Raw genomic sequence first — 14,400 nt, 5'->3', positions numbered from 1 at the left:
ATTGAAAACATAGAAACATGATATTGACATCTTATCTAACTTAATCATCAAAGCTTTATCAAACTAATTAATCATATAAGAATATTTAAAACAAAAGCTTGCTTTCGCATAACAATTCTCATATAAACATAGCATATGGATGATACCATGTCCACGATACTCAAATTATTCACTTGGAGACTATATCGAATATACAGATAACGAACAAATGAATAACTAGCAAACAAAATTGCACACGTGTTAAAATCATATGAGATATCTAGATAATTCTGTGTTAAAAACGGTTGTTAGTTAAATAATCTCGGGTGTCTGAAGTGTTTTCTTAAGCGTTCAAGATGATCGAAATCGAATGATAATAGTATGTGTTTGTGTTGTTTTTCAAACGAAACCAATTTCTAAGCTTACTAATCTCAATCCAATAGCTTAAATGCGTGGTGTGCGATCACACAAAGGGGCACTAACTGACATCGAAATTACTTCAAAATCTCATACTTGATCCAAACTTGTTCTACTTAGGGTATATATTATGTACAAGGTAAATTTAGTCATTTCAAGCCTCGTAACTCTTTTCAAGTCTTTCGTAGCAATTACAAATTATTTGAGTATATTATGAAATATTTTTAAGTTTAAATATTCTAAGGTACTGATACAGACGATATCATTACCCTCATCAATATTTATGGAGAGTATTGATATCAATTTAGTTCATTAGAATATTATCAAATGTCATAGTATTGATACCAACAAGCATCAATACTTGATGAGTAACATTGATACCTCAAGAATGAGTATTGACACTCTCTTTAAAAATTACCCAGAATTTTAAGGGGTATTCTTACAATATCAATATCGTATGAACAATATTAGTACCAAAACCAATAAAATATAATTTTAACCTTGAAAACTCATATAAAATAATTTTTATAACTTTTTAATGTAAAATATCACCCAAATTCACATATCATGCTTATCAACCAAAATACTCAAAATGCATATATTTGACCTACAAAACATCATATTTATGAAGTTCAAGAAGCATTTTGGAGTTAGAGGTTATTACAATACCAAGAAAATTGGAAGCTTTATATCAAGAATCATGTTTTATTGAACTACTTTACATGACATACAATACAATGTATTAAAATCATGCACAAGCACATGCAGTAACGGTTAACAATCCTACTAACAACTCATAACAACTTAACTGCTCTAAGCCTTTAGGCACTAACACGTGTAGACCTAGTAATCACTAGCTCTAACATTCTCCCTCCCTACTCCTTTTTCTTCATGTCCTTGATATCCTCAGCATTCTCAAACATAAACCTTGTCACGAGACAACTCAAACGCTCCCTTTGTCAGGGGTTTGGTCAGCCTATCTTCAATGTGATAATCAACAGGTATGTAGTTCACGCACAACTCCCCCGTATCCACTTTCTCTCTCACAAAGTGGATATCCAAGTCCACATGCTTCGAGTGTGCATGATAGACTGGGTTTGCGCTCATCGCCACTGCACCTGAGTTGTCACACCATACAACCGGTTCCTTACACCGTTGAATACCCAAATCCTCCTTACACCGTTGAATACCCAAATCCTTCAGCAAAGCATTGACCTAGGTAATTTCAGCTGTGGCATCAACAATACTCTTTTACCTACTTCTGTCGTTAAACGCGAGACAGACTTTTGTTTTTTGGACACCCACGCAACAAGACAGTTACCAAAAAAGACATCATACCCTGAGATCGATCGACTGTCATCTAGACTTCCTCCCCAGTATACTTTACCGTGCCTGCCAAGTACCTTAAAATGCGCTTAACTACAGCCATGTGAACTTCTCGTGGTGCATGAATGAACTGTGCAACCTTCCCTACACTAAATGCAATATCTAGCCTCGTATGATATAAGTACAACAGCGAGCCAACAACACTACGATAACCACTTGCATCTTGCAACAACTCCCCCTCATTTTGAACCAGCTTCAATGTAGTGACCATTGGTGTGGGAGTTGGCGCAGCCTTAGCCATACATGTTTTGTTAAGAAGCTCCACGAAAAATTTCCTTTGACTAAGGACAAGGGTATCATTGCACCATTTGACTCTATACCCAAGAAAAAACTCAACTCTCCTAAATCTTTGAGAGAGAATTTTGCATTTAGCAACTCCACCACCTTCTCAATATCTTCACTAGACTCTTTAGTAATCAAAATTGTTGAAAAGTCAACATAGAAGTGGCTAAATTGATGGCAAATTTCGGTGGAAAGTGTGCATAATAAATGCACCACAATTAGCTGGAAATTTGGCACCGAAAGTAGCTGAAAAATGTTGAATTTTGGACAATGGTAGAATCATATTTTTAGCCATTGTAATTTAGGGTATTTACAAATTAGTCCTTAAGTTTCAACTATAAATACCCTAGCTCATTTAGCTTCAAAACATCCCAAAGCATTCTAGCTTTCTTTCAATACTAGAGAGAATTTAGAGAGATTTTGAGAGTTGTTTTCTTCTTTTTATCAAGAGAGAATTATCATTGTTTTCTCCTTGGTAGATCGAGAGAGGTTGTAATTCCTATTTTTCTCATAGTGAAATTCTTCTACCGTTGCCCGTGGTTTTTACCCTATATTATTTAGGGGTTTTTCACGTAAATTTTGTGTCTCTTTTATCTTCATTTTTATTTTCTCAAATTATCAGTTGCGATTTTGCTCTATCCGATAACCGTCTTCCGCAATAATTGGTATCCGAGCCAGATTAGAGTGTGTAATATCTACTTATTATCTTTGTGGTTGCCACCAAAAGGTGGATCCTCCAACATAAGAAAGTAAAAAGGTATTACCAATTCTTTGAAGGTTCCAGAGAACTATTCACGATAGTGAAATAGTGGGAGCTATCCGTAATAGAAGCTATGACAACGAAATTTGATATTGAAAAATTCAATGGGAGAAATTTCTCATTGTGGAAATTGAAGATGAAGGCCATCCTGAGGAAAGACAGTTGTCTAGCAGCTATCAGTGAAAGGCCGATATATATTTTACAAATGACAACAAATGGATCGAAATGGACGAGAATGCTATGGCAAACTTTCATCTAGCATTAGCAGATGAAGTATTGTCAAGCATCGAGGAGAAGAAGACATCTAATCATCTCACCAAATTGTACAAGGCCACATCGTTGCACAATAAAATTTTCCTTAAGAGTAAATTGTACACTCTCCGGATGCCGGAATCTACTTCAGTGAAGGAGCACTTAAACACGCTGAACACTTTATTTTTTCAACTTACATCTTTAAGATGTACAATAGGAGAACAAGAACGTGCTGAACTTCTACTTCAAAGTCTATCGGATTCGTATGATCAACTCATCATCAACTTGACAAACAGTAATATCACAAGTCTAGTCTTCGATGACGTTGTAGCTGCTGTTCTACAAGAAGAAAATCGGCGCAAGAACAAGGAAGACAGACAAGTAAATCTGCAATAAGCAGAAGCGTTGACAACGATGAGAGGGAGATCAACAGAACATGGCCAAAGTAGTAGTCACAAATATGGTAGATCGAAGTCGAGAAGCAAGAAGAATTTAAAGTTCTACAAATGTGGAAAAAAGGGTCACTTGAAGAAGGATTGTTGGAGTCTAAATAAAAACTCCAATCCACAAGGCAATACTGTAAACACTTCAGATGATGGAGATGCTCTATGCTGTGAAGCGTCAACCACCGTGGAAGGTAAAAAGAGATATGCAGACATATGGCTCATTGATTCGGGAATAACATATCACATGACCTCAAGAAGAGAATGGTTCCATCATTATGAACCTGTCTCAGGAGGATCTCTGTATAGTTGTAATGATCATACCTTAGAGATCATTAGCGTGGGAACCATCAAATTGAAGATGTATGATGGAACAATTAAAGTTGTTCGAGATGCGCGACACGTGAAAGGTCTGAAGAAAAATTTATTATCCTACGGATTGTTGGATAATAATGCAAGCAAGATTGAAACACGGAAAGGAATCATGAAGGTGTTCCGTGGAGCGCTTTTGGTGCTAAAAGGCGAACATATAGCAGCAAACTTGTACATGCTGAACGGAGAGACTTTGCTAGAATAAGAAGCCTCTGTTGCCTCATGTAGTTCAGATTCGGCAATGCTATGGCATCAGAAACTTGGATACATATCAGAACAAGGAATGAAAGTCCTTGTGGAGCAAAAGATACTTTCAGGCTTAACAAATGTATCACTTACTTTGTGTGAGCATTGCATAACAAGTAAGCAACACCAGTTGAAATTCAACACATCAAATTCTAGAGGCAAAAGTGTTCTAGAATTGGTTCACTCTGACGTATGGCAAGCACCGGTTACATCCCTAGGCAGAGCAAAATATTTTGTCTCATTTATTGATGACTACTCCAGGAGATGTTGGGTGTACTCTATTAAAAAGAAGTCAGATGTGTTTTCAATTTTCAAAAACTTCAAAGCGCGGGTGGAACTTGATTCTAGAAATAAGATCAAGTGTTTCAGAATAGATAATGGAGGAGAATACACAAGCGAAGAATTTGATGACTTTTGCAGGAAAGAAGGCATAAAAAGACAGTTCACAGTGGCGAACACTCCTCAACAAAATAGAGTGACAGAGCAGATGAACATAACCTTGTTAGAAAGAACAAGAGAAATGTTGAGGGATGCAGGCCTAGAAAAATCATTCTGGGCAGAAGCAGTCAATACCGCCTGTTATTTGGTGAATCGAGCTCCATCAACTACAATAGAGCTGAAGACACCAATGGAGACGTGGACTAGAAAACCAGCTGATTATTCAAACCTCCATGTATTTGGAAGTATAGTGTACATGATGTACAACTCCCAAGAAATTTCAAAGCTAGATCCAAAATTCAGGAAATGCAAATTCTTGGGGTATACTGATGGAGTAAAGGGATATCGCTTGTGGGATCCCACTGCCCACAAAATGATCATCAGCAGGGATGTTATCTTTGTAGAAGATAAGCTACAAATAAAAGAAGATGACGATAGCGCTGAAAAGTCAAAGACTACACAGATACATGTGGAAAAGGAGGTTGAACAAGGAGATTATTCTGAAGCAGAACCAACACATGATGAACAAGAACCAGAGAGTTCTGAAGCTCCAACAACTCGTCAATCAGATCATGTGAGAAGACATCCCAATTGGCACTCAGATTATGTTATAGAAGGTAATATTGCATACCGTCTTTTAATAGAGGACGGTGAGCCATCAACATATGAGGAGGCAATAAACAGCTCAGATGCTTCACTGTGGATGATGGCGATGCAAGAAGAAATCGAAGCCCTTCATAAAAATAATACATGGGACCTTGTGCCACTACCACAAGGAAGGAAGCCAATTGGTAACAAATGGGTCTTCAAAATCAAGTGAAATGGTGACGATCAAGTTGAGAGGTATCGTGCAAGACTGGTGGTCAAAGGATATGCTAAAAAAGAAGGTATTGATTTCAATGAAATATTTTCTCCTGTGGTTCGACTAACAACAGTTCGATTGGCAATGTGTGCTACATTGAACTTACATCTAGAGCAGCTAGATGTTAAAATAACTTTTCTTCATGGAAATCTTGAAGAAGAGATTTATATGCTCCAGCCTGAAGGTTTTGAAGAAAAAGAAAAGAAGAACTTGGTTTGCAGGTTGAACAAATCTCTGTACGGTCTAAAGCAGGCGCCGAGGTGTTGGTATAAGAGATTTGATTCCTTCATTATGTGCCTTGGATACAACAGACTTAATGCAGACCCATGTGCTTATTTCAAGAGGTTTGGTGATAACGATTTTGTTATATTACTGTTGTATGTGGATGACATGTTGGTTGCAGGACCCAACAAAGATCATATTGAAGAATTGAAGGCACAACTGGATAGGGAATTTGAAATGAAGGACTTGGGATCAGTAAACAAGATTCTAGGGATGCAAATTCACCGAGACAGAAGTAATAGGAATATTTGGCTTTCACAAAAGAATTACTTGAAGAAGATCTTGTCACGATTCAGCATGCAAAATTGTAAGCCAATTTCTACCCCTCTTCCTATTAACTTCAAATTATCCTAAAGTATGAGTTCTAGTAGTAAAGAAGAGAGGATGAGATGTCTCGAGTACCGCATGCATCGGCAGTGGGAAGTTTAATGTTCGCTATGATATGCACAAGACCAGATATTGCACAAGCAGTGGGAGTGGTTAGTCGGTACATGGCGAATCCAGGCAAAGAGCATTGGAATACAGTAAAGAGGATCCTGAGATACATCAAAGGGACCTCAAATGTTGCATTATGTTATGGAGGATCAAACTTACTAATAAATGGGTATGTAGATTCTGACTATGCAGGGGATTTGGATAAAAGTAAATCTACTACAGGATATGTGTTCAAAATTACTGGTGGAGCTGTAAGCTGGGTTTCAAAATTGCAGTCAGTTAAGGCTACGTCCACAAATAGAAGCAAAATATGTAGCAGCTACACAAGCCAGTAAAGAAGCAATTTGGTTGAAGATACTATTTGAGGAGCTTGGGCACAATCAAGAGTATGTCTCTCTGTTTTGTGACAGTTGCATCTAGCAAGGAATCCAACATTTCATTCAAGGACAAAGCACATACGAGTTCGATATCATTTCATTCGTGAAAAGGTGGAAGAAGGGATGATAGATATGCAGAAGATCCATACAAAAGACAATATAGCAGATTTCATGACGAAGGCGATCAATTCCGATAAATTTACCTGGTGTCGATCCTCCTATGGCCTGTCAGAGACGTAAGCAACATAAAGGTATAAGGTAGAAAGAATGGTGTGAAGATATGATTGTTACAATCAAATCTTCATGTGGGAGATTGTTGAAAAGTCAACATAGAAGTGGCCAAATTGATGGCAAATTTCGGTGGAAAATGTGCACAATAAATGCACCAAAATTAGCTGGAATTTTGGCACTGAAAGTAGTTGGAAAATGTTGAATTTTGGACAATGGTAGAATCATATTTTTAGCCATTGTAATTTAGGGTATTTACAAATCAGTCCTTAAGTTTCAACTATAAATACCCTAGCTCATTTAGCTTTAAAACCATCCCAAAGCATTCTAGCTTTCTTCCAATACTAGAGAGAATTTATAGAGTTTTTTTAGAGTTGTTTTCTCCTTTTTATCAAGAGAGAATTATCATTGTTTTCTCCTTGGTAGATCGAGAGAGGTTGTAATTCCTATTTTTCTCATAGTGAAATTCTTCTACCATTGCCCATGGTTTTTACCCTATATTATTTAGGGGTTTTTCACGTAAATTTTGTGTCTCTTTTATCTTTATTTTTATTTTCTCAAATTATCAGTTGCGATTTTGCTCTATCCGATGGTCGTCTTCCGCAATAAAAATATCATCCACATACACTAAAACATACGTGGAATCTCTTTATGGCTAACAAACAATGACGTATCTGCATGCGATGCAACAAACCCTAGCTGCAGCAAGCCTTCCTTCAGTTTATTATGCCAGCTCCTAGGAGTTTGTCAAAGTCCATACAACGCTTTTTGAAGCTTTCACACTAGCAGAGAGACATCATCCGCATACTTCTCGAAGCCCAGAGGCTGCTGCATAAATACATCCTTATTCAAATAACTATTGGGAAATGCATTATTATCATGCACATGCCTCAACATCCATCTCCTTGTAACTGTAACAACCAAGACAATGTTCAGAGTTGCAAACATGACAACATGACTAAACGTGTCTTTTTAAGGCAATGAAACTTCAAACACCATTGCAGTGCTCGAACTTGAGACCTCTAAAGATAACAACTATCCCTTAACCACTAAAATAGTTTAGTTCGTGAAACTTTAAAAAAGTTAATTGAGGATGCATAAGACAACATTTTAATAAAATAATAATAGTGGAGGAGTGAAAGAATATTGAGATTCTTAATTCTATGGAAGAGAAATTGGAATCTAATTTCTGGAAAAAGGTTGTTCTTTTAAGGCAACACCTTTCTCTATCTTCCTTATTGCAAAACAAGCTGCAACAAACAACTTAAATCTATCAAAGTTGGGTCTATTCAACAAATCTTACAAAGATTCTTTAGTTCTATGTTTCAAACATTTACCATTTTTTTAGTTTCTAAGAAATTTAATTTGGTTTTTATTTAATGTTCTTTTTCTTTGGTTTTTGTTAGATAGAGATAAAGTTTTATAATGATGGAGGGAAGCATCTAAGTGACCTAGTTTTTATGTTTGTTGTATCTGTTCTTTTATGAGGGGTTATTTCGAAAAGATTATTCTCTTATAAAACAACGAGTATGATACAAGGATTAGACTAGCATGATCTACATGATATGTGTTAGAGGTAAGTTGCCACTCTTTTATGTCGCTATGCCATATGCCACATCAAGAGATTAGATCCGTTCATTTATAAGTGCAGTATGTGATACGTCATAGGGCCTCAAAATTTAGAGACTTCACTTTGAAAAAGATGTCACGATTTTGTTTTTAAGAGTGTTCAGAGGATGATAGTTTTTTAAATAAAATGTAATGATTATAGAGTTGTTTTAACATTTTCTTAATTTTATATGTTTAGATTTTTTTTTATTTTGTAAGAAACAATTATAATATGATAAATTTTGATATTTTATAATTTCGTCTTTTGGGATGGGTTTGCAAGAGATTATAAAGATTAGACTATGCCACATTTTAGACTAATTTTATCCTTTATTTCTATTACTTTAATAAATTAAATTATTTTTTAAATAACTTTTTGAAAGTAGTAAGTTACAAATAAACTAAAATAAATAAATCAATTTATTTTTTTCCCAAATAAGGTTTTAAAGAGAGTGGCTTTATTCATTACCAAAACTCCAATTAACATCAATACACCATATAGTTGAGGTTTATACTTTATACGTGCGCATACCATCAGCGCTACAATATTGAACCAAAAATACCTGGAGAATCTTTGGTACACTACAAAATTAGTGTTTCCAGAAAATAATCAAAATTATATTATTAGAAAACGTTTAGCATATCATTAGTAATAAGTTTAATGCAAAAATAAGTTTCTAAACTATATTTATTTTAACTTTAGGTGTTTCAAGAATTTTTCGGTTACCAACATTATTTTTTTAGATGCCCGGTCTATCAAGACCGTTAAAAAAAATTCTATTATCTAACATATGTCATGTTTATAAAATTTTAACATCAAAAACTTAAAATTGTAATTTATACATAAAAAAACTCAATTATTTTTTCTAAAAAAACTCAAAACTTTAAAACCCTAACTCCAAACTTCTACATCTACATTGCTCGCCATTGATGTTCCTCTGATCGTTGACCTTTGTCGTCAACCACTTCATTTAATCGGATTTCAACGTATGGTGGGAGAAATTGTCGCCCTTTGCTTGAATAATTTAACCGGAGTTATCACCCTGTAATCGTCCATTTTTCACTGCAATTGTGTTTTATATTTAATTTCATCTTTTTGAATACATCTTACCTGGTATCTTCAAAACAAATTAACAAAATTTAAAGGATAAACTATATAAATAGTTATTTATATTTAAGTTTTTTATTGATATTTTAAAATTAACGATTTGATCACTAGAATTATTGATTTATATAAATTAGTTATTCATTGTTAACAATCGTTACTAAACATGACATATTATTAATGTGGCACGTTAACCCGTTAACCTTGGAGAAAAAGAAAAGATTCAAAAGCTTCGACGTGCAAAAAGATGTTTTGAAAGTACATATATTCGCATTGTATGAGAGGGATATCCCCAGTTATTTTATATTAATGATTTTCAAATCGAACCATAGGTTAAAGAGGCAACATTGATTGCCTGTTTGCCTTGGCTGAGAGTCTGACATCGTCTTCGCCCTCGATTTTGCTCTTTTAAAATGTTTTTTTCTACATCACTGACACTTTATAGAAAATGGAAATGAAACCCCCAAGGCCGACGAAAAAGTCACATACGATGCGAAACTATGCCAACTCTGAGATAAATACACCTAGATCTTAATCGCCTACGCCGAAAACGTTGATTCCAACCCGCTCTAGAACGTTCACAAGGGTCTCTCACGTGACTCAGTTATTCTCATAGGGAAGAACAATATGCTGAAAAGGTCTATTAGGATGTATGCTAAGAAGATTGAGAACCAATCTTTCCTTAACCTTATCCCTTCGCTCTAGGAAAATGTGGGTTAGATCTTTACCAAGGGTGACTTGAAGGAAGTCAGTGAAGAGGTTTCCAAGCACAAGGTTGGAGCATCGGCTCGTGTTGATTCGGTTACATCCATTGACGTGCATGGTTGTTCCACCAGGGAACTCTAGGCTTGACCCATCACAAACATCTTTCTTACAAGTGCTTAACATCCTAACCAAGATTAACAATGGTATTGTCGAAATCATCACTCATATGGAGCTTATCAAGAATGGTGACAAGGTCAGCTCTTTTGAGGCTACATTTCTTGCCAAACTCGTGGTCTCATTGTCCTATCTATTTATGATAATGGCTCAATCTTTAGCCATGAGGTCTTGGACCTCACCGAGGAAGATCTTATTGAGAAATTTTCTATTGGTTTTCCATGGTTACTGCACTGTCTCTTGCCATCTTGTACCTAACCTTTGTTGCTGCATCTTATACATTTATCAATGCGTGCAAAGAATGTCTTGTCTGTTGCAGTTGCAACAAAGTATTCTTTCCCGCATGCTGATAAAATGAGGGAGTACTTGGCGGATCCTAGTAATTTTGTAGCTAATGTTGATGTTGGCTCTGCTCCTATTGTTGTCGTTGCATTGGAGGAGAAGAAACTAAAGCCTGAAGAAGTAGAGATGGACTGAAACTTTCAAATCAATATATATTTATATTATTCTTTTTATTTTCTATTGAAAATCTATTTTCACTCATAGAAGAAGTTTATAAATTTGTCACTTTTTAAAATTTTTAAAACTTGTCGTCATAACATAAAATCTTGAGTCCACCAATGTGAAGAAGAGTTTGATGATGATATGGGATTCTCTTTGACTAAGGTTGGATTAATTCGCATAATATTATTTAACTTTTTTAAGACTTAATTAAGGAGGGGACTTCTCTACCGGTTATTGTAGGAGGTTGTCTTGCGTGGCTAAATGGTTTCAAGTAAGCCGATTAAAGCGCCACATCAGTATTTCGTCACACTCAATAACGACGGTTATCGACAAGTGATCGATTTATTATAATTCAATAATATTAATGACCATTCATGTAGTTTATTCAAATTTCAAAAATATTAAATTATAAATTTTGTAACTGAATTTTAGTCTCTATTATTTCACTCATTATACTTTAATTTTTTTTAATTTTCTCACTGAACTTAATACATTAGATTTTTTGTCACTCGGTCATTTTTCCATTAACAACGTTATAAATGAGATGTTGTATAGATACAAAACGATGTCGATTTGGTAAAATTTTATTTTTTTTAAAACGGTGTAGTTTTAATGCCATTAACTATTTAATGGAGTAACAAAAAAAACTCAATATATTAAATTTTGTGAGAAAATTAAAAACTTTTAAAGTCAGTAAAAATAATAAAAAATAGTAAAATTCAGTGATAAAATTTATAATTTACCCATTTAAAAATAAGAAGAATAAAAAGTTAGAAAAACAAGAGAGTTAACTCGGAGAAATGAGTAAGTGATAGATAAGATACGCGACGACACGAAAGTGAATTTATAACCCAAAAACCGCAAACAGAATCTTCTCCTTCTTAATTTCCATTCACATTTTCTCACCCAAAGAAACCCAAATTTATTTTCTCTCTCCCCAAACAACAAACACATCTCTTCCACACCTCATATACATAATATTATTTATAAATTAAGAAATCGCTCACTTTACCCTCTCTCTCTATATGATATATTAATTCATAGATCTTACCACTTTCGTTCTCATTTCGCCTCCTTTCCCCTCTGCTTCAACAGATAACCAAAGGGCACGAAAAGAAAAGAAACCATAGGAAGGAAAGACAACAAATTTTGAGAGGAAACAACCAAGAATCGAAAATGGGTTCGGTTCCACCAGAACTGAGCTGGAATTTTAGACCCACTTTTGTACCCAAAACGATCAGTAGTTTCCTCAACGAGCTTTCACTAATCGGAAACGTTTCTGACAAGGTTTCAAAACTCGTCGCTTTTGTTAAACGGTTGGAAGAAGAAATGAAAAAGATCGATGCTTTTAAACGTGAACTTCCTCTCTGCATGCTCCTTCTCCGCGATGGTTCGTTTTCTTCAATCAATTTAAATCACACCTTTTTTTATTCTTATTAATGGGTTCTCTTTTGATTGAGAGTTTTGATCGAAACACGTTGGCCTTTAGTTTTGGTTTTGGGTTATTTTTTTATTGTTTTGGTTAAAATCGATAGATTCTGTAACTTGGGTTTTGGTTGTTTTGAGTTTGCAATCGATGTATTGAATGCGATTTTTTTTTTGTTTGATTGCAGCCATTGTAGCTTTGAAGGAGGAGTTAGTGCAATACATGCCTAGAACCGTTGAGCCAGTTTTAGAAGAATTTATTCCTTTGAAGAACAAGAAGGAAAATAATCAAACTGAAGAAGATGGTGCCTTAATCACCGAAAAAAAGGAAAAAGATTCTAACAATAACGACAACTGCTATAATAATAAGGACAAGAAAAATTGGATGAGTTCTGTTCAGCTTTGGAATACTGATGAAGATGATTTTTGTTCCATCGATAGAAAACTAGATTCTAAGGTACTTCAAAGTGAAAAGAAAAGGAGAGATTAGACCACATTTAAGCTGAACAAGTGTAATTTATAATGAAATAAAATTGCTAAAGATTGAATATTTTTTCTTGGTTTACAGAAGAGAAACGTTGGAGATTCATCTCAAGGATGTAAAAACAAGGGAGGAGCGACAGTGTTTATGCCATTCAAGGTGGATTTGGGTTTTGCAGTGAGGAAGGAAGAGAAAGAGGAGATACCGCTAACGTTTTTGACCCCTGGAATCAAGAATGTGAGAGATGAATCATGTTCAACGCGGTCAAGGACAAGTTGTAGCGGGGCAGTTTCTTCTTCTGCCCCCAATGCTCAGTTAAATTTTCGGTCCTTACCACAGCCGTTGTCTCAACGCCAGCAGCAACAACAGCAGACTGCTAGGAAGCAAAGGAGATGCTGGTCACCTGAGTTGCATCGCCAGTTCATCAATGCCTTGCAGCAATTAGGAGGCTCTCAAGGTGCGCAAATGATGTTAAATTGGTAATGTACTTAGATAGTGACAATTTGTACTCTGTTGTTCTTAGATCTCCTTTTTCTTGCTCTGAGTCGGATTGTTTGTTGTTCTAGTCATCTTAGATAAGGTTTAAGAAGTTCGGTCGGTGGGAGGATAGGATTTGCAAGAAACAGCACCTCTTTGCAGCAATTTTCTGTTCCTTTATCATTCATTTTGAATCTGCTTTAGAGATGGAAAGTATAGATTAAATCCGGCTTAGTGATGTGTGTATAAATTATGTACAATTTATTGAACATGGAGGATTAGATGATGGTTACAGAGCTAGTGACTCTGCATTGATAATCTTTCTGTTGGCATCATTGGCAATTCAATTTTTGGTTCTTTTGCTTTGAAGTTTCTGAATAAAACTTCTCGAGTTTTTTTTGCAGTGGCCACTCCTAAGCAGATTAGGGAACTTATGCAAGTAAATGGCTTGACCAATGATGAAGTTAAGAGTCATTTGCAGGTTGGTTCTTAGATTCATATTTTTTTTCCTTGGTAGTTTGATCTCATAAAAGGAGAAATGTTTAGTGTCTCAATATTTTCCAGAGATTAATGGTTATATGAAGGTTTTTCATGGACGAGAGTATTTGATGGGATAATTTTCCTGCGACTTTCCAGAAATACCGACTTCACACAAGAAGACTTCCGCTATCCACTACCAGCCCTGCAAATCAATCAGTCGTTTTGGGGAGTGGTCTGTGGATGTCCGAATATAAGTACGGAGAGTCCTCGAAGGGAAGCAGTTCCCTGTTCGGTTCTCCTCAAGGACCTCTTCAGCTAGACATAAACACCACAGGGAACTCCACTCCAGGAGGTGACAGCATGGAAGATGATGAAGATGCAAAATCAGAAAGTTATAGCTCGAAAGGCAATATTCACAAACCCGGTAAAGATGATGTAGAGAGAGTTATTCCACCATGAATTCCGCCATCATAAAAATTACAAAATACTATTACTATATTATACATAAAAGCATAAGGATATTGAGAAATAAGGGAAGACTGAAAATTTTGCAGGATTAGTTTTCCTTAGATCTTGATTCGATTTAATTTAATTTTTTTATCTTCTTCCCGAACCAGTACAAGAATTCCAATTATATATCATCCATGCTTTCTCCATTAAAAGAAACATGAACACTGCACCA

At 35.4% G+C, this 14,400-nt stretch overlaps 1 protein-coding gene and 1 pseudogene across 2 annotated transcripts; both read left to right on the top strand.

Annotated features, from left to right (window-relative positions):
* The first annotated feature begins 8,319 nt into the window (after positions 1–8,319).
* On the top strand, positions 8,320–11,116 carry LOC120120537 (annotated as a pseudogene).
* Positions 11,117–11,656: 540 nt separating this feature from the next.
* Positions 11,657–14,200, top strand: LOC120120525 (transcription factor HHO6-like). Of its 2 annotated transcripts, none has more exons than XM_039140157.1 (5): positions 11,657–12,245; positions 12,469–12,737; positions 12,849–13,218; positions 13,643–13,719; positions 13,875–14,200. In XM_039140157.1, the coding sequence occupies exons 1-5, from the start codon at positions 12,032–12,034 to the stop codon at positions 14,175–14,177; spliced, it is 1,233 nt and encodes a 410-aa protein (XP_038996088.1). In that variant the 5' UTR covers positions 11,657–12,031; the 3' UTR covers positions 14,178–14,200. The 2 variants fall into 2 exon arrangements, with proteins under 2 accessions (XP_038996088.1, XP_038996089.1); XM_039140158.1 differs by having other exon boundaries at positions 11,660–12,245; positions 12,852–13,218.
* Positions 14,201–14,400: the final 200 nt, after the last annotated feature.

This window comes from Hibiscus syriacus, unplaced genomic scaffold (genome assembly GCF_006381635.1).
Source record: "Hibiscus syriacus cultivar Baekdansim isolate YM2019G1 unplaced genomic scaffold, ASM638163v2 tig00110339_pilon, whole genome shotgun sequence".
Classification (NCBI taxonomy): domain Eukaryota; kingdom Viridiplantae; phylum Streptophyta; class Magnoliopsida; order Malvales; family Malvaceae; genus Hibiscus; species Hibiscus syriacus.
This window is presented reverse-complemented; position numbering and strand designations above follow the sequence as displayed.